Source organism: Eriocheir sinensis, chromosome 34 (genome assembly GCF_024679095.1).
Source record: "Eriocheir sinensis breed Jianghai 21 chromosome 34, ASM2467909v1, whole genome shotgun sequence".
Lineage (NCBI taxonomy): Eukaryota > Metazoa > Arthropoda > Malacostraca > Decapoda > Varunidae > Eriocheir > Eriocheir sinensis.
The window spans coordinates 10009279-10036020 of NC_066542.1; the positions used below are offsets into that span (position 1 = coordinate 10009279).

Consider the following 26742-nt stretch of genomic DNA (forward strand, 5'->3'; position numbering starts at 1 on the left):
CTAGTACCGGCCAATATTTGATTTTTTTTTTTTTTTGGTGGGGGGCTTAGAAATGTTCCATGTGATGGGAAAAGTGGAAAAAATAAGAAAAAAACATGTCATAGACCTACTTTTCGCAGGTGAACTCTATGAAGTGTTACCACGGTGTGGCTGGAAACGGCCCCTGTACGTGATCGATGGTTTATGGAGGATTTGGCAAGTGATAGAGGCCAGGTAGCCCATTTTTGTTGCACACAGGTGTAGAATACTCCAGAGAGCACCATTTCATGGGGTATAAGTGTGGGATTTTCAGAATGATTTTCAGGACAGTAGAATCTCGCGTTACAAAGGCGGCCTCTATCCTCATCTGGCACATAATCCTTGTCCGAACCAGAGTCTGAGAGTGCTTCCACGTCTTTTTCAGATGAGGAAACCTCAAACTCACTGTCTATCGCCATATACTCATATAGCAAAACGAATGGGCCGCTGAGACATTGTTTACACTTGGTCTTGATCTTGATCTTGATGTCACAGGTGGCTTGTGATTCCTCCCAAGCTTGGGTAGTGTTGCAAATGCTACAAACGCACTCGCGTAGTGTTGTCATTGTCTGCGGCAGTCTCTGCAGCAAAAAAAAACTGCTACATCGACTGTAACAGTGTTTAGCGGGCCCGACGTGTATATACGCGTCGCTAGTATTTCCTGCAATCATAGGCGCTGACGCGTATACGCGTCCCTAGTATTTCCTGCAATCATAGGCGCTGACGCGTATACGCGTCGCTAGTATTGTAGGGATTAATATGCTGGACGTAAACATGCTAGTGTATATTGAGGGGAAATCTCGTTGTTCTGGGAACTACAGAAGCCTCAGAAAATGCAGTGGCCGGAGTATCTCACCGACCGAACTATCACCGCTCTCCCCTACGGTGCTTTCTCGATCTGCAAGTTTTCCTCTACTCTTTGTCTTATCGGTCCCAACGCATGCCTCAATATATCTCCTGATACTGTGTTGCAATGATTGAAGAGACAATAATATTACACACTGGGCAGTCTCAGCTCCTTGGTGAACATTTTGTACATGTCGATCCTGTGATCGACATTCCTTCACATGAGGCATGAACCCAATAAGAGCAGTAATCACAGTATATAGTCCATCACTGCATTTACCTCTTTTAGTGCATTGACTCTCAGTGTCCACAAACATCTTTAGGCCTACAGTCCTTCTCAGCCTGTCCAGCTGGTACACAAACCAGGCCAGTGGAAGCGTTCCCTTTCCTGCAGTCTTCTGTGTTTCCATCTATTCCTTTCTGTCCCTTTTCTCCTTTTCCACTATCAGCCATCTTCAGTCTCTTAATCTTAACCTCCCAGCAATGAAATGGTAAGGAAAAAACTTGAAAATCTGGTGGTAAAACAGCTAGCAGCTCTCAGCAACACGACCTCCCTCCACGAGCGCCACCATGAGTAGACACATTCACCCCAATCCAAGACTTTGTAGAAAAATGTAAGTGATAATTAACTGTGTAGTGGTACGCACATCTTCTTCTTCTGCCTGTATCGCTTTGTATCGCTTCTTATAGGTCCTCCTCCTCTCGGTCCTCTCTTCTTATTCACACACTTTCCTTTTCAATAGTCATGCCTCCTACATCTAAAGACTCAAGTATAAATTTATAATCAGAGAAAACGAAGAAAATGAAAGGTGGACTCATTTAACCCTACAAAAGATCGCACATCAGGCCTTCCATCATATTTCCACACTTTCTCTCATCATCATATCCTTACACCCCCATTTCTTTCCTCACCGATACACCTGTTAAAGCAATCAGTCATACTTGTTGTTCATCATTCGATATGTCAAAGAGCAGAAATGATTCGATCGAGGGCCTATTCTTCTTCAGGATTTGCTTCTTTTACTCCATCCTTTGAACGTGTGCAGATCATCGCAGTCTATTCTGTTCTACATAGATTATTTATAATATTCCCATATAGGCTACATGATCTCAATAGTTGATTTCTGTCCTGATGTCTGATGTGATATGTCTGATGTGAGTTCCCTTGATTTCTCTTAATTAGTACCATGCGCAATTCATTTTTACTGTCTGAAGTCTGGATTTCATTTATCTAGCCTACTTGTTTAGTTTCATATGGTGTATATAATAAATAAATAAATAAAAATGCGGATATATACTTGCAATAGCTGTACAATTACAATACATTGCCTAGGGGTTGAGATGGCAGCTATAAAGGTTTCTCCCTTCTCCTTTGCTGTGTAACTTTACAACAATAAACCACCATGCAATCAATCAATCATATATATAGTTGTACAATCACACTATGTATATATAGCCTGAGGGTTGGGATGGCAGGTTAATTCCTCCCTTCTCCTTAATTTGCTGTGTAACTTTGCAACAATCAGCGAGCAGCGAGTAGCGGGCTTTTTCTTATTATTGTTTCCTTTTTTGTGTGCCTTTGAGCTGTCTCCTTTGTTGTAAAAAAAAAATCAATCAATCAATCAATCAATTACACTTAGTGCTTTTGGGGCGGGAAAGAAGCGCCGTAGCTGGCAACACTTCTTCTTTTGACCTATCCCGCTTTGTATCGCGGTCCTCCTTCTCAACACTTCTATTATGCTCCTCCTTCCAAAAACACCCGCGGCGCCCACGTCAAGCACACAAATTAACAGCCTTCATGCTCACGTCAGGCCATTTCAGCACTATGTAACACCTGCTGCAGAGACACATCACAATTAGTATTCCAGTAGCCTGCACCTCCTCCTCCTTTTATATCCTGATCCATCTCTTCCTCCTCTTTTTGTCTTCCTCTTCCTCTTCCCTTTATATCCTAATCCTTCTCTTCCTCCACTTTGTCTTCCTCCTCCTCCTCTTCCTTTTATATCATGATCCGTCTCTTCTTCCTCTTCTTGTCTTCCTCCTCCTCTTCTTCCGTCTATATCCTAATCCTTCTCTTCCTCCACTTTCTGTCTTCCTCGTTCTCCTTCTATATCCTGGGGCCCATGTTTACCGTTTACCGTTTACCCAACTTTTTTCCCCCCTCGAAAGTTTTACAGGAGTCAAGGTTGATTGGTGATCTTCAGAACAGCATGTGAATAGTCTTTGGCCACTCAGCGATGACTGAAGATTGTCAGCTTTTAGTGGTGGGCGGGGACTTGAACCATGGATCCTTCAAGACACCACGCCTGCACACTGACCGCTCAGCCACCACCTCTCTGAGCAGTCTAATCCAGAGATACTGAGTGAGTTAAATGTATTTTTTGTTTCACTGATAGTTTGGTAAAACTAGTCTCACCAATTAACTTCATCAACTTTTTTTTATTTTTTATTGCATCGATTAATCATCTTTTGTTATAGCCGTTTCCACCGCAAATTACTTGTTCCTGAGGTACTAATCCTTTTCTGCACTTAATCTTACCACATTCTGATGCTTTATCATGTTGTGTTTTGCTCTGGAGTTGTCATTTCTCGCCTATCACTGCCGCAGCATGCCTCCACATGCCACCACTACGCACGAGGAAATGGGCTACAAACAAATATAAAAATTAATTCAATCTAACAAATGTAATCTAAAACTAACCCCTAACTGAAGCGACTTCACCCCCGTGACCACCCCACCTCCTACACAGGGCTTCACCCCCATGAACTCCCCCCTATATATAAATGAAAGAAAACAAATATCTTAAACAAGGAATTTGCATTAGAAATGATACTAAAAAATGTTGAAGAGCACATTGAGTTATATCAGAAAAATAGTGTTGACTGCCTGAGTGAGTTTGGTGAAAGGCTGAAGTAATACCTTTGATTTTTCCTCTGACAGCAGCTATGAAAGCATGACAGTGAATTTATTATGAACCTTGTTGACACAGAGCTAGTTTACCAGCTGCTAGTGCAAGTTACCAATTAACTTACCTGGCAAATACATGTTGATACTAGGATAGTTTGACAAGAGTAGCCATCAAGTCAGCATCATTATTTGTATTAAGTACACTATAACAGATAGTTACCAAAGTTGAGGATGAAGCAAAGATTACACATATATAGTACAGTCGAGGATTGTAAATGTTATCCAAGTCTACTCCACTTTTCTTTGATTTTTCTATTTTCATCACTTCCTGTATACACATTTTTGTAACCTGAAGTTTCTTTCTTTAAAAAATCTACGTTGAGAAAGTAAAGGCCTTCCCTGATCAAAGTTTTGGCTAATGTATGCAGGGCCATGTCATGGTTGTTTCTATTCATAGAATCAGTGTGCCTTGTATTTCCCAGACATTTATAATTCTCTTTTTTTTTACAACAAAGGAGATGGCTCAAGGGCAACAAAAAGTGTAGAAAAAAAAGTCTGCTACTCACTGCTCCTACAACAGACAGTAGTAGAGTGGCCAAAAGAGAGTGTCAATTTTGGGTGGAGAGGTGTCTTGATACAGTTCTTGAAGGAGGTCAAGTCATAGGCAGGAGGAAATGCAGACGGAGGAAGGCTGTTCCAAAGTTTACCAGTGTAAAGGATGAAAGAGTGAAGATGTTGATTAATTCTTGCATAAGGGTTTTGGACAGTATAGGGATGAGCTAGAGTAGAAAGTTGAGTGCGGCGGGGCTACAGGAAGGGGGGAGGCATGCAGTTAGCAAGTTCAGAAGAGCAGTCAGCATGAAAATATCGATAGAAGATAGAAAGAGAAGCAACATGGTGGAATTTAAGAGGTAAAAGACTGTCAGTATGAGGAGGGGAGCTGATGAGGTTGAGGTCAATAGGTTGCCTGTAGGAAGTCCTGCCCAGCTGTAGTGAGTCTGGCTGGTCACAGGTTCAATTCCTGGCATCGGAAATTTATATTTTCCCTTTCCAGACAAGATCAATGTCTAATGTGTTTCAGGACACTGAGATGTCATGTTCAATAATGGGAAGTGCTCCCCAGTAAACTGGCAAACGATGGTGGGCATCTTCTGAGTTTTGATTATCCCCAGTTGGGGCATCAAGCTGGATGGCCTGTCCTGTGTTTCTGGAGATGAGTGACAACGCAGAAATTGATCTTGATCAGAGGGGAAAACCATGTAGTGATACTTTTGATGCAGAGAGACCTTAAAAACCCACTTTACTATGGAGTTGCCTTTTTAACTGAATGGTAAAGCACTGATTTCCATCTGGCTGGTCTCAGGATCAGTCCCCACACTCAGAAATTTTCCCCCTTAATGAATTATATCAATTTCTCATGTGTTTTGGGGTTACTCCAGTTGCTGAGCATATGATGCTGATGAGGTTGAAGCACACCTTAAACTTCGTATCTCTTATTTTATTGCAGTGTACTCCCCTACAAAAATGTGTGAACTTGAGGAAAAATGCTCTAATCCTAGCTCAACTCTTATAGTTGACCAGTGCCCCCCGCATCTTTCATCACCTCATTGTAATGAAACAAATATAATGAACTTCGTCCACCTGCATAAATATCAGCAATGCCATATACTACTTATATTGAGTGGGTCCATAACACAATGGGTCAGCCCAATCCATCGAGTGACTTCCAGTTGAGACCCACCATTGTTATGCACTATGCTACCAGGGTATGTAAAGCTTTTGGTCCTCACCACATGCATGGACAGACTGAACTGCATCATGCAGCAAGCCTCCAAATGACTGGACCTTGGTTTTGGCACAGAAGGCCTTCAGTCGCATAGGCTTCGCCTCCTCATGCAGCACTTCGAGAGCCATCACCGAGGCCTCCAGTGACTGCACAAGGAGTCGTAACCAAAAACAAGATATGTGACTGTGATGTTCCCAACAGATGCTCCACAATGACTTTGATCAGCAACTTTGCCTAATACCCAGTCCATGCAAGTGTTGAAAAGTGATGGAGCAAGGGCACACCCCAGCCTCACTCCTGAATTAACAGGGAAGAAACCAGAGACACCTCCCCTACACTTCACAGCACTCTCGGTCACAGAGTACCTAAAGCCAGTCATCAGGTCATTAATCTTTGCAGGAATCCCACGGATCTTCAAAATGTCCAAGAGTGCCTCATGATACACTGAGTCAAAAACCCTCTTGAGATTGACATAGACTGAAAGCAACACATGGCAAAACTCATGTTGGCATTTCACGAGGACGTGAAGTGCTATGATCCAGTCAGTTGCTCAGGTCTCTGTAACTTAAGCAGATGAGATTGAATTCACATCAGAAGCAGATGATCAAGCACCTTGCCCAGCACTCTGAGCAGTGTAATAGCACGGTAATTGTTACAGTCCTGTCAGTCCCTTTTCCCTTCTCAGATAGGGACAACCAACCCTCTTTTCCAGTCAAGATGAATGGCACCAGACTGCCACATGGCAGATAGCACGGCATGCAAACCACCAATCATGGCTCTTCACCCCCAGCTTTCGACATCTCTGTGCTGATATTACATATCCCAGCTGCCTTTCCACCTTCAACTTCCTCACAGCCTCTCTCATTTCCACAAGAGAGGGTGGCGTTTTGTCTATCGGTGGATCAGCAGCCACCTTCTGCAACCCAGTCAGAGAGAGCTGTCTGCTCGGGGGCTCTGCCATGTACAGCTGCCTAAAGTACTCAGCCCAACGAGCCCGGTACCCATCCCCATCTGATACTATCTGCCCATCAGCCATTCGGATAGTATAGGAGGGCTGTGATGATTTGGCCACTTTTTTATATATTTTTAGAAAAAAAAGTTAAAGAAGTGTAATTTTGTTGATCTCAAGACGTTCTTTCATCCATTGGCTCTTTAGGTTGTTAATATGACACCTATAGCCATTTCCAGTTTTCAGATGTAGGTGATGAAACACAAGTTTCTAAATAATCTGTACCATCCTCATCCGTGGTGATTGTTTAGCTTGGGGGGTGGGATGGTATGGACACTCGTATTACTCGGCAAAATGTTAATATAACTTAAATTTGATTTGTCAATAAACAAGAATATATCTATTGCAAAACATTTGCATAAGCACCAACGTATCCTCTCAATATTAATAGGAAAAAATAAATTAAAAGGAGACCTGTGAGAAACTTCTCCTGAATTTTTGGAATTATGGCTTACTGCTCTTCTCACAAGCATAATATCTGAATATAAATCAACCAGATTAACCTTTTTATAACTGTTGCAACACCTGTAGTGTTTAAATTGATATAGAATTAATAAAAATTATAAAAAAATCAACTGTCTGAATCATCACGACTATAAAAATTAAGTGGGTGGTCACACATCACTTCTAGGACGAGAGCTGGGTGATCGTGTGTTATACGGCAATACTTTCGCCATGCATCGCTGTGTCACCGTAATAATGTACATTTTGCTATTTGGCTTATATTTGAAGTGAGAGTTATGATACACCCTGAAAATATTATATACTAAAAGCAAAAAAAACATAAAATTGGACTGCATCGAAAAGGACAGCTATGAGGGCGTGGTTGTCCCATGTGGGCCAAGCTAAGTTTTGCACCTTCACACAAAATCTCTCAGCACTCAACCCATCCATTTACAATAAATGCAATGTCCGGACCATCCCACTGTCCGAATCATCACCACTCTCCCCTACTCATCTGAGATGTAGATTTGGAGAAGAGCTTTTTAAAAGCTTGAAAGGCAGGTCTAAGGTCATTTGCATTTAAACAAGCGAGGCCTCTGATGTACTTCTCCTTATCCCTCCTCACAGTTATGTTACAGAAATCTCTATGGATTTGGGTCACTTGTCAGCCAGGGTTTGTTGTGCGTTGGACCATTTTAAACGTTACAATAATTTTAAAATAAGTTATTTGTCTGAAAAATGCCCCATTGAGCATGAAATACGCCAGACAATCACATGTTATAGGCATGATCGAGGCCGCTGTATATATAAACATGTACATAATATCATAAAAAACTTATAAAAGCTTAAATATTAATAGCTTTATCATCTTTTCTACTTCAGATGAACTGTGTGCCTTCTTAGAATTTGGCGTTATCTTGTATTTGATTAGCATATAGCTTTGACTTAGGCAGTGGTGGGCACAGTTCCGCTAATCCACTAACTACTAATTAGCGAAGCTAACCTTTCCGTTCGCTGATTAGCGTTTTTGCTAACTTTGGAAAATGTTATTGAACCAATTAGCTTCCACTAAATGTGGTTCCTCCTCCGCTAACTTTAAGTCCACTAAAACATTCATACAGGTTTGTTCTTGTCCGTTGTGGGCAGACACAAGACCAGTTGAGCCACATGGCGCAATAATTCCAGGGCTTCCACTTTTGGGTAAATTACGCCTTAAAGTAGGGTAATTGGACAATTATTAGGGAAATGTTTTGGTATTTTAGGGTAATGCATCTTTCATTTCTGACTCTTTGAACTCGAGATTTAATAACAAGAATTCAACATTTTCCACCTGACAAGAAATAAACATAAAATAATAAAAATAAATGTCAGTTTTGTAAAAAAGTTAAAAATGTGGAAAAACTTGGATAAAGTATACGGATTTAGGATAAACTGGAGGTGAAACGCCAGAATTTTTCTCTTTTCTCTACTCCAACATGACCACTGCGTGTAATGAAACACATGAGAAATTAATCCAGACAAGGAAAGGTTTGCCGGTGCCGGGGATCGAACCCGCGACCAGCAAGACGGGAGAGCCACTCCTTAACCATTCGGCCAAAGAGGTACCCCACTTGCAGAATGAGTTATGGGAGGCTCACCCATCAGGCAAGTTGGCTGCACTACACGGCTCCCCATCCCTATCTAGATTAATTTCTGTGTTTGAAATTCCCCATTTTCTATGAACTTTGGAAAGCATGAGCCATCACTCTACTTGTCACCCACTTGAGGTGACACAACAGAATCACAGGAGAGGATGCCACCGCTTTGCCATCAGTGAAACACCAGAATTTTTCTCTTTTCTCTGCTCCCACATGACCACTGCGTGTAACAAAATACACAAGAAATTGATCCAGACAAGGAAAGGTTTTGCGCCGGAGATCAAATCCGCGACCAGCGAGACGGAAGAGCCACTCGTTAACCAGTCGTCCAAAGAGGTACACCCACTCGCAGAGTGAGTTATGGAAGGCTTGCCCATCAGGCAAGTCAGCTGCACTACAAAGGCTTCTTTCTCTTCTCTTCTTGCTGTTGCTTGTTGGGCTCTTTGTTCAGTTCAGCTGCGACGTCGTCACCATGTAGTCGCGTTCATTATTGTTGCCTTGTTTGTCGTTATCGACACCATGGAAGGTGACCCGAATGAGGACGTTTATGTTCTGCCTGAGGATGCTGACCTTGTTAAAGAGCTGGCAGCAGCTATGAGTGAGGTGGAAGACACTCAAGCTGATGCCCAGGAGTCCCAGAAGTTCCAAAACCCGTGGCCCTCCTGGAGAAGTACTTTGTCCTTAAATCAATCGATATGACAAATGCCAATGTCTTGCACTTCGGTGCGTCATGTGCCACCTCAAGGAGACCATCATTAACGGACAGACGGCGAGCCTTTACAACTTGAAGTTACATGCCAAGAGGACACACCCAGCGCATGCCACCCAGTTTGATCATCATCTGATTTTGGCATGCGTCTTTCTGCAAAGCTTCAACATATTGAAATTTTTGGTCACTATAGGTCTGTTTTTAAGTGCTTTAGAGCCAAAATACTAATCCGAGGCTAAATACATACAAAAAAAACGTTAGCGGTTAGCGTTAGCTTCCACTAATTTCTTTATCAGTTTAGCTTTTTAGTGTAAGCGAAGGTAACTTTTTAGTTATTGGATTACTAGACAAGTTAGCGGTGCCCACCACTGGGCTTAGGTACAATATTATTTATCTTTTATTCTTGACTCTAAGTGAACACTTCAATAACAGAGCCTGATAGGTCTGGGGTGCTAAAATGAATGGAATAGTGTGATGACTTTAAGTGAAAAAAATTACTTGCAGTGAGCCAGGGGGGAAGTGTGAGTGAAAGGATGAGAGTATTCTAAAGGGAAGAGGGTAACTGGGAATATAGATATTGAGGCCAATTATGGTACAATTATTATACCCAAAACCAGGTAGGTATTCATGGTTATACTGTGTGTGTGCATCCTCCTTAAAAGTTGGCAAGCAAGGCAAGATGGCGTCACTATAAAACACTTCCCTGCATCACTAATGGCTAGGGCCGACCAGCAGACCTCATCAAGAAACCTGCCGGTCTTATAGGCTGAATGCAGAAAAAAAAAAATTAAAGGTCTGACTGTGTTTGGGACTGATGATTGATTAATAGTTTAATGTTGCAGGTATACAAGGAGATACTGCTATTATGTAAATAAAATCAAAATATATGTTCAGGATTACCCCAAATGCCCATATTTTGACTATAGTGTTCAAATTCCCCAATGTTGAAATACTGGGTAGGAATAACAATCGATTTCTTCTTCTGCATTGGTTTAGGTGGGTGGTTAGGCCACGGGGTCAAGGCCAACATCAACCGACGCTTTGACACCTCTCCGGATGGCCGAGGTTGTCGCCGCCTGTCTGAGGCCCAAGACCAGGCCCAAGGCGCGGCGGTATTGCCAGATAAAGCAAACAACCCTTCATGAATTCCGCAGTTATATAAGTTTTTATTATTAGTATGACACCCATACTATGTAACACTATTCAGCGAGAGGTTTTCAGATGCAATGAACTTTTTTGGGGGGGGTTGGATATTGATTAACGTCATCGGGGTGTAAATTCTTGTCTCCCGTGTAGTAATGGATGATTACGCGTCAAACTACGTAGTTATTGGAATAAGCAATGAAAAGTAAAGAAGGAAAACAATGGATCACTGAACTGAAGGCCGGGTGGGGCCCGGAGCGGGGTGCTATTCGTCATTTTGCACCATCAGAGAGGAGATTATTCATGTTCTACCTATTTACACGACTAATCCCCTTTTCAGTAAGGGAAGCAGCTCAAGGCCAAAGAAACAATGGAAAAAAGCCCGCTGATATGAAAAAGAGTTGATGAGAAGGGTAACGAGGTATAACGTTTTGCAGCTTATTCCCCATCATTATCAACATGTGTGTGATACGGTCCTTCTTTCATCATTTTCTCCCCCTTCCCCCCTCAGCTACTTTCAAGGCGGAGCAACATAAATAGAGGCTCTGAATTAACTTTTATCTGGCAACACTTCCCGCGCCTTTACTGCCAGCGTCCCTCTGCCGGACGTTTCCCGACCTAACTGATTTTCCGAAGTGACGATTTGTGCCACCGTCCGAAGGTCAGTCATTTGTTCAGGTCATGGTGATCATGCTAGGATGTAACCCGTGGCAGGACACAGTTTCTCCTAACTTAGGCAAACCATTGTAATCATGAGGCTGTGTGTTCTCTTCATGACTCTTGGCAATGTAGTTCTCAAAATATAGTTTAACAAAGGCAAATTAGTCAAATTGTTCTATAGAGCAACATTCTCTTACAGCTCATAGACAACATTTTAGATGATATTACAATTTTGACCTATATTCTATGTGATATTCAGGCTATCGACATTTTGTCGCAGTGTCGAACTAACCTAGCTTGTCGCGTTTACCTAATATATACATAGATGTCTGAAATTAAATCAAGCTTATGGCTCAAAATAGTGGGAGATTATAGGGAAAATGCATTTTATTTGTGTATTCAGTGTTTATTTTGTTATTTGCCCATAATATTCAATAATTTTCTCTTGTACCATTTTTACGCACCAAAATCCTGTGATGTTTGGTGTGTAAAATACCCGTCATTAGTTCAGAATACAGGCTAGTGATAGTAATTTCACCCATTATATGTGGTATATAATGCCTATTCTTGAGCAGTCATGAAGACGATGGTATCTTGCAGATTTTGGAGAATGGGTTGAAAGTTGGGGTTGGACTAGGTTAATATTTGATCAGGCTAGGATAATATTGTTTTTCTTGTCATGCTGGTATCTTGTTTCCTACTTGAGTAACTGTTCTTCTGTTGTTGCATATGTTTTCTGCTAACCTTTAAACCTCCCAGAAATCAATAGGGAAAAGTGTTGAGATCAAAACATTGAATGTTAAAAAATGAGTGTGGGAACCTAGATGGCTGAGTAGCCCATAGTATCTTGGCAGTCAAAACCTGGGTATTATTCCAGAACTTCACCCGACTCACAACAAAGAACACCTTGGTGCCTATACAAATTATTCTTTGCCTATACAACACACTGCTGTATTGCTTTTCTGTATTAAATAGGAGGGGGTTCGAAGGGGGCAGAGCTCCTATGTCAAGGGGGGAGAAGCCCCCCGTTATGTAGATTACGTTAAGTTAGGTTTGGTTAGTTTAAATTTATTCAGGACGTGGTGTGGGGCGGTGGAAATGCACAGCACAGGACGGAACATGGTGGCGGCAATCCATTACGCGGGCCGGGGTTGCTAGAAATACCTCCTTGCAGAAATAAGTCGCTCTCCTGTCCACAACACATGCGAGCTGGGGGAATACACACCAGGAAAACATTAATTTGCTTGGTTTTGATTTAGTTTGTCCACTTGGTGATATTTGTGAGCAGTTAGTGAAATATAGAAACAGTAAGTAAGTTGAACCTCTCTGAGAGGTATTTTGTGGCTGTGGCAGTGGGCGGCAGGCATTGAAAAGTCTCATTTTATTAATGATTTAATTATTTGCAACAGAAACAGTTAGCAGATTATTTCATTACACACCAAAAACTACCAGAAAAATATAGGTACATCCAACAGTGTCCCACGGGTGACGTTCTGGAAATTTACCCAGTTCTCTGACGAGGCTTGGGTAAACACTCTTGTCTTCCCGTCCTTGAAGCCATAATCATTCCCACAACTGCTTCTTCCTTCCATTTAACTGCAGCAACACGTCCCTAATTTGGGTAACGGCAGCACAAGCTGAAATAGCCCTTATTTTATCAGACACCACAGGGATACAGGGCGACTGCTTTGTTTACAGACAACCGATCTTGGCCGTGTGTGAAGCACACTCGGAAAAGTTGGAGTTGCTGGTTGCCCCTACCGCCAATGCGGTTGAAGGAAAAAAGCCCAATTTGACACCAGCAGCTTTAGACTCCCTCAGTTGGGTGACCGTGTTGTCCGTGTTCACATGTGCTGGGGCCATGGTCGAGAATTACAGGGATCCATAGCAATGGCCCTCGGTAAAAACTACGAACTGTCAATTTAATATCAACTTTAACTTCAGAACAAAGCTTTCATTTTGTCATTACTTTTGCGGGCGGTGCCATGTCGATACAGGGTGACTGCTTTATTTACATTGTGGAAATGGGTAACCGACCTTGGCCATGTGTGACACACACCTGGAAAAGTTGGGGTTTCTGGTTGCCCCTACCACCAACGTGGTTGGAGGAAGAAGCCCCAGTGTGACACCAGCTTACGGACAACCGACAACTCACTCCCGGTTTGGCATATGGGCAACCACACTTGTCCGTAGCCCCAATGGTTGGAGGAAAACGGCCAGTGTGAAACCACCTTAAGGCAGTGAGGCTGCTGATTGAGTGAGCGCCGTCGATGACGTCATTGGACTCACAGCTAATCACAAGCATGTTTTTAGAACTGCCAGCCAATCATTAGGCAGCCACCTCGACTGTGGCTTCAAAATGACCCGTTCTCACTTCCCATTTTCTTCCATTTTCCAAGGTAAGTATTTTGAGAAAACAAGGGAGTAAAGTAAAAAAAAGCCAGTTTCTCCATGGGTCGGAACAAATAAGCACTTTTTAGTGTTTTCAATACCCCAAGTTTCACGATCGTCAAATTTAGCGCTATACTTTGGAATGAAGCAAGCGCAAAACTCGGGAAGGTACTATATAATATTACATTTATGACTTTAAACAGTATTGAGAACACTCATATGTAAATAACACACAATATAATTCCCAAATGACGGTCAGAGGTCGCTTGACTTGGTGTCCCGGGAGAATGGATTGGGTCAAGGGAGGGGGATGGTGGTGGTGGGGGCTTGATTGTTGTTGGCTGATCTTGGAATGTTGTTTTGGTGTCAGCTGATGCTTTTCCCCTGTAATCTTAAGGTTTTCATGTCTTAAGAGTGGGGCCCTACTACTAGTGCTTTTCTAACTTGCAATTTCAAGGCTAGCAAATGTGAGTTTCAGAACTAATGGCCAAAGTTGCAGGGGAGGCGGTGGCTGAGTGGTTAGTGTGCCGGTCCCTTGTTTGTCGTGTCATGGATGATGCAGGTTCGAATCCGATGCTACCACCTGGGATTTTTCAGTCATAGCCGAGTGGCCTGAGTCTACCCACATGCTACCCTGAAGACCACCTATCAACTCGGACTCTAGAGGACCTGTGTAACTGTGGTATCAATATACTTCATTATACCTCATTGTTATTACGTAAAATATTAATGTGAAAGGAATTTATATGGTGCTATAGAATTTATATGGTGGTAAAAGGAAAACCTTGTATGATGCTATTAGAAGGCAACATAGGTGCCTTTAAGAATGCTTACATGCAGCTGCAGATGTTCGTTTGTTTGGGTTATGCGGGCAGCGAGTCTGTCGTTTATAAGTGGAGATGAATTGTGGACTCAGCGATGTGGAGCAGTGATTCAATCCGTGGCACTGGAGGTCAGTATATTTTGCTAGTATTTCAATGTTATAACACAATGTTAAGCTATGTAGTGTTCACATACTATGTATAAGAGTGTTAAGAATAGTTTAAGCTATAAATGCAACAATATATGACTTAGGCTTCAGTGCAATTTTTTTTTTTTTTTTTTTTTTTTTTTTTTTTCATCAAGGCCTATAGCGCCAGTATGTTTTTCATTTGTTTTGGGGGTCTGGTGGTCAGCCCGAGCCCATCATGGTGCAGGCAAGTGTTTATAGTGGCGCCATCTACTCTTGGCTCATGCTGCCCCCCAGAGCTCATTCTTGATATCACTTGAACAGGTCCTCTACAGTCCAAGGTGATAGATGGTCTTTAGGACGGCATGTCGGTAGTCTTAGGCCACTCGATGGTGACTGAAAAATCCCAGGTGGTAATGGTGGATTCGTACCCACACCATTCAGGACACGGTGAAAAGCAGCACCGGCACGCTAACCACTCAGCCACCGCCTTCCCCCAGTGGTCCCTCGATTAGCTTTTTTTATTGACTCATCACGTGTGTCACTGGGGTCCAGAGGGTTAACTATTAAAAGCTGGTGAAATGAGCAAAATAAAGGACAAATTACAAAAAGTTACACTTAATTTTTTACTATTTAGAGTTTGGCCTCAAACCAGCTGTTTTGGAACCAGCAACGCATCTTAAGTCTCTTATCAACATGAGACATGGAGCCCCACTGTATAGCATTTCACAAAATTATAGATTCAACATTTTTTAGCTATGGTTTCCCTTACCCTCTTCATGATTTGGGAACTGTTTAAGAAGGCTCCATGCTTCTTGCAGATGACGTTGCTATCCACGAGATTTATGTATTTTATTTTATTTTTTTATTTTATTTTTTTTTTCATGCACCATGGTGTCCAACCACATTCAGAGCTTTTTCTAAATTAAAAAATGCCTTAAAGGCACCATTGACACTGGTTCTGGACAAAAAAAACTAGCTCTTCTTACTCTTTCTTTATCACAAATCTTGCAGAGGCTTAACTTTACCCGAGGTGTTTGGTAAGTAACGGGGAAAGGTAGTGATAGGCTGAGAACATGAACCTAAGATATTAAGAAAAATTATGGGAATGAAAAATTTATCTCATGTACCAATTTATCAATCGTATTAAAATATTAATATAAAAAAGTCCAGTAGTTGGGGAGAGCAATATATATATATATTTTTTTTATGAACTAATTGCATTGAAATTCATTATATCCTCTACATTTACATGAAAGCTGCATCATGAAGTTTCATACCACTAAATTTTATTTTCAGGTGACTGCACGCTGGGTGCTTTATGCACCAGTTATTCAGTGAAGTTTTGCAAATAAAGAATCAAGCATGGAAGATGTTGAAGATTTTGGAGGTTTTACCCCTGAAGATTGTGATCTAAGTTTGAAAGTGAAAAACTGCTTGGAACAGATCATAAAAGCAAGGCCTTCAAATGCTGCCCCTAAATTAAAGAAAAAGATCCAAAGAAATGGAAGGAAATCAGGGAAATCATCTCTGTCTCAACTTTCCAAAGGCCAACCAGACCAGATAAATCTGTTGACCTCCTGGCAGGTGAGGGAACAGCACTCATCTGACCCACCTCACACAGCGCTGGATCATGCCCATTGGTTTGAGAAAGTCGTGGAAGATTCTGGAGATAAAAATAAAAGCATAGACCTCAGTTATCGATATTACACAAAACTTGTAAATTTGGAGAGCAGTGTAAATGCGACAATGTTCATCAGTGATTCAAATAGGCTCACAAGCCAATGCTTGTGGGAACAGCTTGTTCACCGAACCACAACCAGAGGTTCTACCAAGTGGTGGATAGAGAAAACACTGACTTTAAGTCCTCTGTTCTGCTCCGTCACACATCGAAAGGTCTGGGAAAGGACAGGCCTGAGGCGCCAAGGAGGTAAGAAATCTATTCTTTTTAGATATCTGTCACCAATGATTTATTATATTCATGCATAAAAAAAAATTGCCAAATGAAGCACTTGGGATGTATATTTGAATACAGTAGGATTCCCATTTTGGTGGTATGTATAATCTGGTGATTCAGAATTTTGGTGATAGGTATCAAGTATGGCAAAGGTTTGATTTTAATGAATCTTTATCTGATATTAGCAATCTTTCCAAATCCAAATTAGATACTGTGTTGTTAAAACTAACCCCACAGTGTACAAAGACACAAATTTACCAAAGCAGGGAATTAGTCCCTTACTCCAAGTGCCCCAGACACTCCCAAGGCAACTTCTGCTCAGGCAATCCTAAACCACCTCTTCAGTCCAGTGACATATCTAGCAAAAAAAAAAAAAAAAAAAAAAAAAAAAACAGGCTTGTAACTGTTTTCTGGAGTTTGTCATCTTCAGAATACCTAATTTATTTGTGCTGAAGCCTATTATATTATACTGTATTTGGGAGAAAGAGGGGAGGCGAGTGTCGTGTAGCTTGCCCTTGACAGATGAATTTACAGTATCAGTAACCAAGAAAAGAAGACCGTAGCCGTTTTTTTTTTTTTTTTTTTTTTTTTCATGGTATCCCTCACTTATGTGGATAAAAATTATGCTGAACAAAATCATAGGGGTTAGTGGTTGAAGTATATCAGTTGATGTAACTTTCTTTGCTTTTAGGGACAAGCTCTGCCACAGCATATCCCCTTATCCACTGGCTGGGAATCCTAGAGCAGCGCAAAGCATGGGCAAGCCTTGGGCAGCCTAACCAATCCCAGGAACTGAGGAAAGAATGTGTCAAGTCCATCCTGCTGCGACATGGTGTCTTGACAATAGAAGACATAGTGAAGATCATTTGCAACTCTTTTGTCATTCCACACTGTGCAGAACTTGGAGAACTGGTGTACCTGACGCTTTCATCATGCAATATATTCTACAAGAGTCAGGATCAAGGTAAGACTAACTTCTTTTTTTTTTTAGCAAAGGAAGCAGCTCAGGCAAAAAAATAATTGAGTAAAAAAATCTGCTAATCACTGCCCCCATATAAGAGTGTATAGATGAGTGGCCACAGATATTTTTTATAGATCAAGAGATGAATTTGTCATATTTGTTAGTTGACCCTAAAATGACAGCCATCAAATCTACTGAGGCCTATTCAGCCAGCCATAGTTGATTAAAGCAGACTTGCATGCCACCTATTATTGATGTTATGCCCAATTTTTGTGAGTTCCATCACTTGTCTTGCTGCATACCACTATATCTGGCCCTCGTGGATTTGAGATAGTGTCATCTGTCCTAATTGAGCCCCCATGGAAGCCACACCAACCATCTCTCAAATAAATACAGGAAAACACATTGATGAGTTAAGAGAAAAGGACGGGAGAGAAAGTGAAGATCGTTCTGAGCACAGTGACATCGCCGATAATACATTGTGAGCAGTTACAGGAGTAGTGAGAGTGGTGTAGAGCGATGATGTCACTTCGTCATCAGTACTGTACTCTTTTTAACCCCAGCAAGGGCTGCCGTCGCAAATGCGAGTAAATAGAGAACACATCAGGTGTGTGTTCACACTGTTGTTATTTTCCTCATTCCTCACTACAACACCCTTCATCCCCTAATTCTTCACCACAATGCCCTTACTTACCAGAGTACCCTTCCTCACCTAATTCCTCACCTCACCACCCTTTCTCACCTTTCTACAATCATCCTTCACCAGCTTTTCTTACTTTTTCATTGACCCTTCCTGTTCTGATAGTTTCCTCATATCCTGATTCATCTCTTCCACTCTCATCCATCCTGCCTTCATCCCCTCATCATTCACCCTCATCACCATTACCAGGATCTTCATCTCACAACCCACACTCCATGACCCGTCACTTTCATCTTCTCATTGTTCTTCATCTCTTTCACCCTCTGAACCCCCATGACCCAGCCCATCATTCCTTCAAACAACTGCGTTCGGTTGACCCATTAGGCACACAACTCCCCGTAAGTGGGGGTGAGCCCTATGGGAGTGTGGATCAGTTGAGCACAACAAAAATGGCATCCCACACAACAGCTCCCTCACAATATTCCCATAATAGCTCATAGGCAACCCTTTACTGGAAGCAGCAATCGTAGTTGAATGAAACATTTGTAGAAAGCAAGAAGGTGCAATAGAGGTGACTGCCCACACTTATGTAACTATGACATCCCCTTTGTTTGCAAACACTGGTCCCTCCCCCTGTACATTGACCCCTTGGGCCATCTTGATGCAACTCACCTACTCAGTCCTCCCTGCCTATGGGAATGTTTTTGCTAGTTCCACGACTTCGGTTGTTAATTATGAAACTTGGAACTGTTTCTATTCTATTGCTAGACTTGAAATGCCTAGTAAGAAAAACTAGGCCTCACTGTAGATAATGTGTGTAAGGAACATTAAAAACATATCACTTAAGTTTTCTTTCCCTTTTCAGAGGAAGGTATAGCAGACTCAGAGCACCCCTTGGACTTAAGTCTCATAACAAGGAAAGCTAAGAGAGTTCCAAAGCCAAGCCAGCATTATAAAAGAGCTTTAAGGACAGCAGCTTTGTATGAAGGACTTATAAAGGGTGATCAGCTTCCTGATCTTGATTCACAGACAGATAGTGATGGTTTTGTGAGTGAATCTGAGATTACTGAAATTGCCTGGGACTCAGCTCTTGTATCTGACATGCCTGATGAACCACAGGGCCAAAGCTGGGGAAAATTTGAAAAAGGTGAAGAACTAACTTTTGAAAAAAGTGAAGAACTAACATTTGATCATTCTCATCCTCCTCAGTCTCACATAAAAACTGAACATGATCTGCTAGATGAGGAAGATAGCCATGATCAGTTTAGTGACAATGAGCAGAACAAAGAATATTTATCTTGGAGAAGCAGCCATATTGAATCTCAAGAGGAACCGAGTGGTTGCTCGAAAACTCCGCCCTCCACATGCTTTGAAAGTGTAACCAGTGAGACTTTTTCTTCAACTGAAACCAATGTTTCGATTTGTGAAGTTAATCAGTTTTGGGACACTGAAGAAATGCAAGTATCAGATGAAGAGGCTTTGTGCCATGAGGAGAGCTATGACGGTAGCACAAGTTTAAGCAGTGACAAAGGTAGTGATCAAGATGAATCAATGCTCTACATAACAGAGGACACAAATTCTAAAATGTCAGAAAAGCATATCAGTAATATTGATAAAGTATCAAAAAATCTCCCCAATACCTTTGACTCCCCATTCCTAAAGACTGTAAAACAGTTTGAGAATAGTGAGTACAGGTGTCCTCTGTTTGCAAAAACAAGTTACTACATATCATTTACTGATAAGATTTACCACCACTCTCTCCCAAACAAAATAACTATTGTTCCTCCAGCAACTTTGAAATCTACAGAGGATATAGACTTATTGGCAAACACCCGAGACGTAGCAGAGACACAACCAGAACGCTATTCTAATTGTATTTCTGACAAAGATCCAGGTAAAAATCATAGTACCATTAGCTCTAATGGTAGTGTTGAAGAGATTACTCCCAAGACTGGTAATTTTGAAAACTCAAATGTGAGTGAAAATGTAAATAATTATCATTCATATTTTCAAGAAAAAGTAAGATTCGTTCCTGGAAGTCTGCAGGATTCTTTAACCAAAGAACACAAATCATCCACCAAGCCAGTGAATTACATCTCTCAGTCTATATTGACTGACACTGTGGGGGAAAAGTTCCCTGAAAAGTTTCAAAATATGGAACCAACATCCAACACAAAATGCAACAGGTCCCCTCGTACTCATGAAAGTCAAACAAACAGTAGAAGCTTGTTAAACACTGACAATTTATCTTTGGAGGACACGAATCCTACTTCCTCTCGTGTATCACCAAAAGATTCAGTGAGACCATTTTCAAAAGTCAAAGAGATCATGAATAATACAAGACATCATGCCTCTGCATCTGTGGCAAGTTATGGATCTAAACGTAAACAACTCAGCTCAGCGGGAGAAGGTAAAGGGAGCTGTAAATCCTTCCCAGCTGAAGGTCTTGCATCAGAAACTGAACAGTGTGAGAATAACCAAAGAAGTGGGTTCTCAAAGCATCAGGAGGCTAGTGAAGGTTCAGAAATTAAAAGCTCTCAGTCTTTAACTACACCAAAAGATATTACCAAAATCTTGAGAAACTTTCGAAATCAGAAATACATCCATTCCCCTAGAATGAATTCCTCACCATTCTTTTCCCTGAACATAACTAAGAAAAATTCCTGTGCTACCAAAGAGTTACATGAGCAGAAACAGGCAAAAGAAAATGTGAGAGATGCTCAAGGTGGCATTATTCTGCAAGATCACCAAAAAGATGAAACAGCCAGACTCACAGACCAGAGAGGTAAAGCAAAGATATTCGCAGACCACAAAGATGAAACAACCCAACTCACAACCCAGAAAGATGGAACAACCCAACCCACAGACCACAGCACATCCAAAACTTTATCCGAGATATCAGTTTGTGAAACAGGTACAGAAAATTTATCTACAATTGTCTCTGATCCAGACTGCCAACCTGCAGAGAGGAATCTTGAAGAAGAGAATGGGGATGATTCAGAATTATGGACCAGAAACTCATCATATCCTAGGTATGAACACTCTTATTCAATAAACATGAATAAATTGCCAAATAAAAAGAATATTACTCAGGCTTCAGAATCCAGTGTTTCAAAATGTTGTTCTGTAGCACCTAAAATATTTCCACCAGCAGAAAAATCCAGCATGATGCAGAGTCAAAAGACAGTCAAGGTCAGTGTGAATACCTCATCAAGACAGCATGAATCAAGCAGTCTCTCTGCCATCTTGGCCTCAGAAGCTCCTATCACAACCAAGCATTTATCAGTATTCAAAAATGGTATTATGATCCAAGATTATTCATCAGCCAAGGAATTTGCAGATTCACTGTTAGAAGAAAATGAATCAGACAGGTTTTGCAGTGCCCAAGCATCAGAAACACCTAGCATCGCCCAGCATTTGAAAACACAAGAAAGCACAAAAACATCAACTCTTAACAGGGTTCACAGTAACTTGACAACCAAGTCTCCTGTGGATACACATGAAGTCAGCAGAAGTTCAGAAGCACCCAGGGTAATTCATGGCCGTTTGAAATCCACAGCCTCTGGAGATTCATCTGGAGGTCAAAATGAACCAATGAAACTTTGCACTACTCAGTCTGAAGAAAGTCCCTCCTTGGTTGAGCATTTGGAAACCACTCAAGCTGACGATAATTCAGAGGCACCCGATGTACTTCCAAACAATGTGACAGCAACAGCATTGGTGGACACAGTAACAGCAGAGCAGAGCAAACCAAATGATCCAGACATTACCAAAGCTTCAAAAACCGCTAGTACAGTTGAACATGGAGGAACATATGAAATAAGCAGTAGTTCTGAGGCTTCTACTGGGACTCAGGATCATTTGACACCCTCGGCATCTCATTTCCGGATCCCAAGCATCTCGTCGATTAAACAGGAAAGGTGTGAAAGGTATGTGTGCTTCTTAATGTATTGTTATTATTACCAATGGGATAATTTTAATGCTTCTGCTTTTTCATACCAGTTTTGAGCATACACAGTTTCAAATAGCTAGTACTATTGCTGTCTGAGGAATTTAACTGCAGCAGCCTGTAACCATTGTGTAATATCAGTTTCACCTATACATCATGTTATCATCACATTATACCTTATGGGAGGCGGTCAGTCATGAAATGGTGAAAAACGTAATTTCTGGAAAAAATTTGTTCACCCACGTATTGGCTTTGAGAGTGTAAATACAAAGTATTTCATCGAAACTCACAATAGTTTCACTTTTAAGGGTGTATAATGGATCCTCACTATCAAGGGTGACTTCATGATACATATCAGTCATGCAGAGCATTGTATATTCCCATTATTTATGAAAACCTACTTACTATACTAAGTATGATAGTAACAAAAGGGATATCTGGCATAACCTCCCTTCCCATGGCGTAGTAAAGGCTTGTGGTTGCTGCCCTTGACCACTTCATGAAAATTCAAGAACGAAGAATCATCAGAAGTAAACAGTAGAAAACACTCAAAAAGAAGAAGGAAACTAAAAAGGATAAGAAAGCCTCCCTGGAGGATTTTAGAAAAAAAAAATGGGGACAAAAGTATCTTGGGCAGCTATGAGAGCCTCTCCTTGTGAGATAATACCATGCCTCATCCTGGGGTATGGGGGAGGCCAGGAGCCTGAAAAATTAAGATTTTATGCCTGCACATCAAAATATATAATTGAACATGAAGAAATATTACTTTTTATATGATTATTGATAAATGAAGAGGTAAATGCCACAATATCACTTGGTTATGTTTGTGTATTATGCATTTACAGTTCATGAAAACTTTGACAGCCCATTTCTCAAAACATAACTTCTTTAACTTTGAACTGCATCTCCTCTGTCATTTTTCAACCAATTTCAATGAAACAAAAGCTCAAACTATGCCTAGACTTGTCTGATTGCAACAAAAGATAGTTTTTCCTAATATCTGAAGGACTGAATTTTCAAAGATTTTTTTTTCCCGCCTCTCGAGGGGTGATAATGGCACTGAAAAGTAAAAATTCATATTCTGCAAATTAAGGATGTTCAGTAAAATGTATATGTATTTTTTTCATTGCCTAGGCAAGGTTCTTACATCATATAAGTTTCATGGGTGTAGAACAAGCTAACCACTGCACTATGGAGATGTGAGTGCGTGTGTGTGTGCGTGTGCGTGTGTGTATGCAGGCAGGCATTCATACAAATATCTTACAAGTATGTTTACCTGCAGCATTGTAAATTCAAATCCACTGAAGAGACAACGATGGAAATCCTTTAAGCTAAGGGATTACTATGAGGAAGATTATAGACCTAAGATTTGTAAGAAGATGAAAACCAGCAGGGCATCAAGACCATCAATTATTATTCGTGAAAACCATCTGCAAAGGTTCAAGGATCCGCTGTTGAAAGGTAATGTATTTGTATATGACTGTCTGCTGCTTCCTACATCTTCTATTCAACTTCTTATGTCATGCCCCTCCACTTGTATGTAGTAAAACTCTCCTATTCCTTTTAATCATGCATGAGAAATCTAAATTACAATAAACTGTGTAATAGTCTCGCTAGATGGTGTGAAGTATAGCTAGGGTGTGAGCTGTTGGCGCAAATCATTACTCCAGGCAGACACACTGAAGTCAGTAGGGTGGCGAGGGTGGCAGCAAGTTGCCATTTCCTTCACACGTTCTCTTTCGTCCTCATGACTGAATGTCAATTTGAATTGTTCTTTACTCTGAAATAACTTAGACAAAATATACTTGACTTAAATAATTTTACTCATCAGAACTAGATGCGGATGGTGAAGGGTGATTGGATTGTGAGATGAAAGCTCCGGACGAATGATAAGGGGATGAAGGCAGGATGTGTGAGAATGGGAAAGATGATAAATTAGGATGTGGGGAAATACGATTAAAACAGGCAGTGGTGGGCACCGCTAACTGAAAAGTTAGCTTCGCTACTGGTAATCCACTAACTAAAATGTTAGCTTCGCTAACCAGTAATCCACTAACTAAAAGTTAGCTTCGCTAACCAGTAATCCACTAACTAAAAAGTTAGCTTCGCTTATGCTAAACCGCTAAACATCATCATCATCATCTCATTGACGCCTGCTCTTAGGAGCTCCCACCAGGGGATGGCCACGGCAGAAGAGTTTCCATCTCTTTGCGCAATGGCAGTATCGTAATCAATGAGGTTTAAACTGCTAAACTGATAAAGAAATTAGTGGAAGCTAATGCTAACCGCTAAGCGCTAACTTTTTTGTATGGTTTTAGCTTCGGTTTAGTATTTTGGCTCTAAAATCCTTAAAAACACATTAACCACGTTTTAACTTCCCCCCACCTCCTCCCTGTCACGTTTGGTTCAATTCAGTGCAGCCTCAATACCACGCGAGCCACCGACTTGAGAGGAGGTGTGTAGCTTCACTTTGGGTATGAGCTGCCACTGAGACAATAAAACTCGTACTCCTCCTGTGGTACACTACGCGGTAGACTTGTTCTTCATTCATCACATTGTGTAGTGCGCCACCAGTGGAGCATGCTCCTTTTGCTCCATCCGTGGCAAAAGCCGCCATACACACATTGTTCTTTCAAAAGCATGCGTCTTGTACCACTTGTGGATCACACTACTTGTTGATTCATTACAAGATAATTATAGCCTATCTTATGAGATCTTGTGACACTTTATTCTTAGTATTACTTTATCCTACAAAATCTTCTTTCTTCTTCCTTTCCTTCCGTCATCCTTCTCTATACCTTTTTTTGGCGTCATGCTAATCTTTCTTTTCATCTATCTCTCTTTTGCATTTCTCTTTTCCCTTTTTATCTGTCATACTGACTGACTGACTAATTTCTTAATGACTAATGACTTGAGTGATTAACTTACTGTCTTTCTACTGCCTGAATAAATAGTTAACATTCTGACTGACTGACTGACTCGCTTATTTACTAACTGATTGACTGACTGACTAAATAAATGACTTACTGACTTCCCTGTGAACTGACTCAATAAATTTTAGACTAAATTCTAGATGTAGGCTGATGCTTACTAACTGACTGACTGACTAACAAGAAAAAGTTGCTGAGTGACTAACATTTTAACTTTATATTTGAGTGACTGACTAGCTGACAGACTGACTGACTGACAAAGTGATTGACTGACTGAATGACTGATTGACTCACTAAAGGTATATATAGCTGAACAATAAGATAACTAATTTTTTAGGTTATTCTCTAACTCACTGAATGACTGACTGAGTGTCAGAAAGTCTACCTAAATAAGCAAAAAGAAAAGATTCTGACTTATTTCCTGACTGAACCATTGACTAACCAGTTGACTGAATGCTTAACTGACTGACTGACTGACTGACTGACTGACCAACCGACTAACTGCCTGGCTTGGGGTGGTCTTTGGTGGTACAGAACCTATGTATTTTACTTTATCCTATAAAAAGGGTTTAAAAAAAAACTTACAATTAAGAGGCCAAATTTAGCTGAATACTGGAAAGTTTTCACATAGGATAAATGTAATTTTGAAATATTTTTTCTGTGCTTAAACTGAATAACACTAAACGTTTTGTTGGTCATAATTTCATTCCATCATATGTTAACATGAATCAAATGATATTATATAATAAAACAAAAGAAAAAAGGTCTAAAAATCCTTGCATTTTTGTTATGTGTTTGCAAACAAATGTGCTACGGGTGGCACAACACACAACAGTGGCAAATGCGATATGTACCACCAGTGGTACACCTCAGGTTTCAGGAGCCTCCGTGCCATTACATATTTACGTCCTTACGTAATTCACAAAAATATAATACGCTACTGCCTGTAAAGAGAATAGAACACAAATTACACCCACTCAAATTACTGTATTGCACTATATAACACTATTATCACTGTTATGCGGTGGGCCGCATGGGCGCGCGGGAGCTCACAAAAAGTTTAAAGCCCACAGCAGCAAGACATGCAGATTGACTGATGAGAGAGTGACCGGAAACTGTCTTTGTTTTCTCAACCACGCTCAAATCTGTGCATGCGGAGAGTGTTACCAATTAGTTAATTTCGGAGAGGGTGAGGAAACTTACCCTCAGACAAAAAATGACGCGATTTAAGTGAATATAACTATTTAAAAGTAATATTTTTGTTCAAATTGATGCCAATGGTGTCACGGTGCACGAGAGGGTTAACGATGGCCACCGTTTAAGGGTTACTGCACCCTTACAAAAGCAGAAAAGTCCTCATGCAATCTTCCAGTCATTCACACCAAAGTAGTTACTCCCTTTTACACTGCCACTGTGCATTATACCAGCCATTCCTTCAACCTCAATCTCCTGATGGATCATTTCATCACCTCTGGGCATCCTATCAGTACAATTACATCTTTCTAGCAATGTATTTCTTCTGCTTCTGTAAGTAACAATAGCATCAATAATTCATCTGCCTGGCCCAGAATTGAACTGCATTTTATCTACCCTAACTTTCTCAGTTGAGTGTTTGTGTTTCTAAGCTTAACTATGTGATACTTTCGGTGTTTACAGGGTGGAGGAGGGAAGTAGTGACTCGGGCAACGGGGAATGCTGCCGCCCCCAACAAGGACATCTACTACCACACTCCAGATGGCAAGAAGTTGCGATCATCTATAGAGATTGCTAAATACTGTAAGTTATTGTTTTTTTCTATTCATTCA

The 26742-nt window shown here is 41.0% G+C and overlaps 1 protein-coding gene across 4 annotated transcripts in view; it reads left to right on the forward strand.

The window, feature by feature from the left end:
* Positions 1-2541: 2541 nt before the first annotated feature.
* The window catches only part of LOC127007039 (uncharacterized), a 37908-nt gene continuing 13707 nt past the window's right edge, over positions 2542-26742 (forward strand). The window contains exons 1-7 of one of the 4 annotated variants that reach the window (XM_050877546.1): positions 10899-11161; positions 15800-16430; positions 17149-17421; positions 18924-21090; positions 21213-21987; positions 23290-23468; positions 26594-26713. In XM_050877546.1, the coding sequence (XP_050733503.1) occupies positions 15866-16430; positions 17149-17421; positions 18924-21090; positions 21213-21282 (3075 nt within the window). In that variant the 5' untranslated portion in view covers positions 10899-11161; positions 15800-15865 and the 3' untranslated portion in view covers positions 21283-21987; positions 23290-23468; positions 26594-26713. Of the gene's footprint in view, positions 3228-10898; positions 11162-15799; positions 16431-17148; positions 17422-18923; positions 21988-23289; positions 23469-26593; positions 26714-26742 lie in introns of those variants that run through there. The other 3 variants (XM_050877544.1, XM_050877545.1, XM_050877543.1) reach the window with 3 other exon arrangements.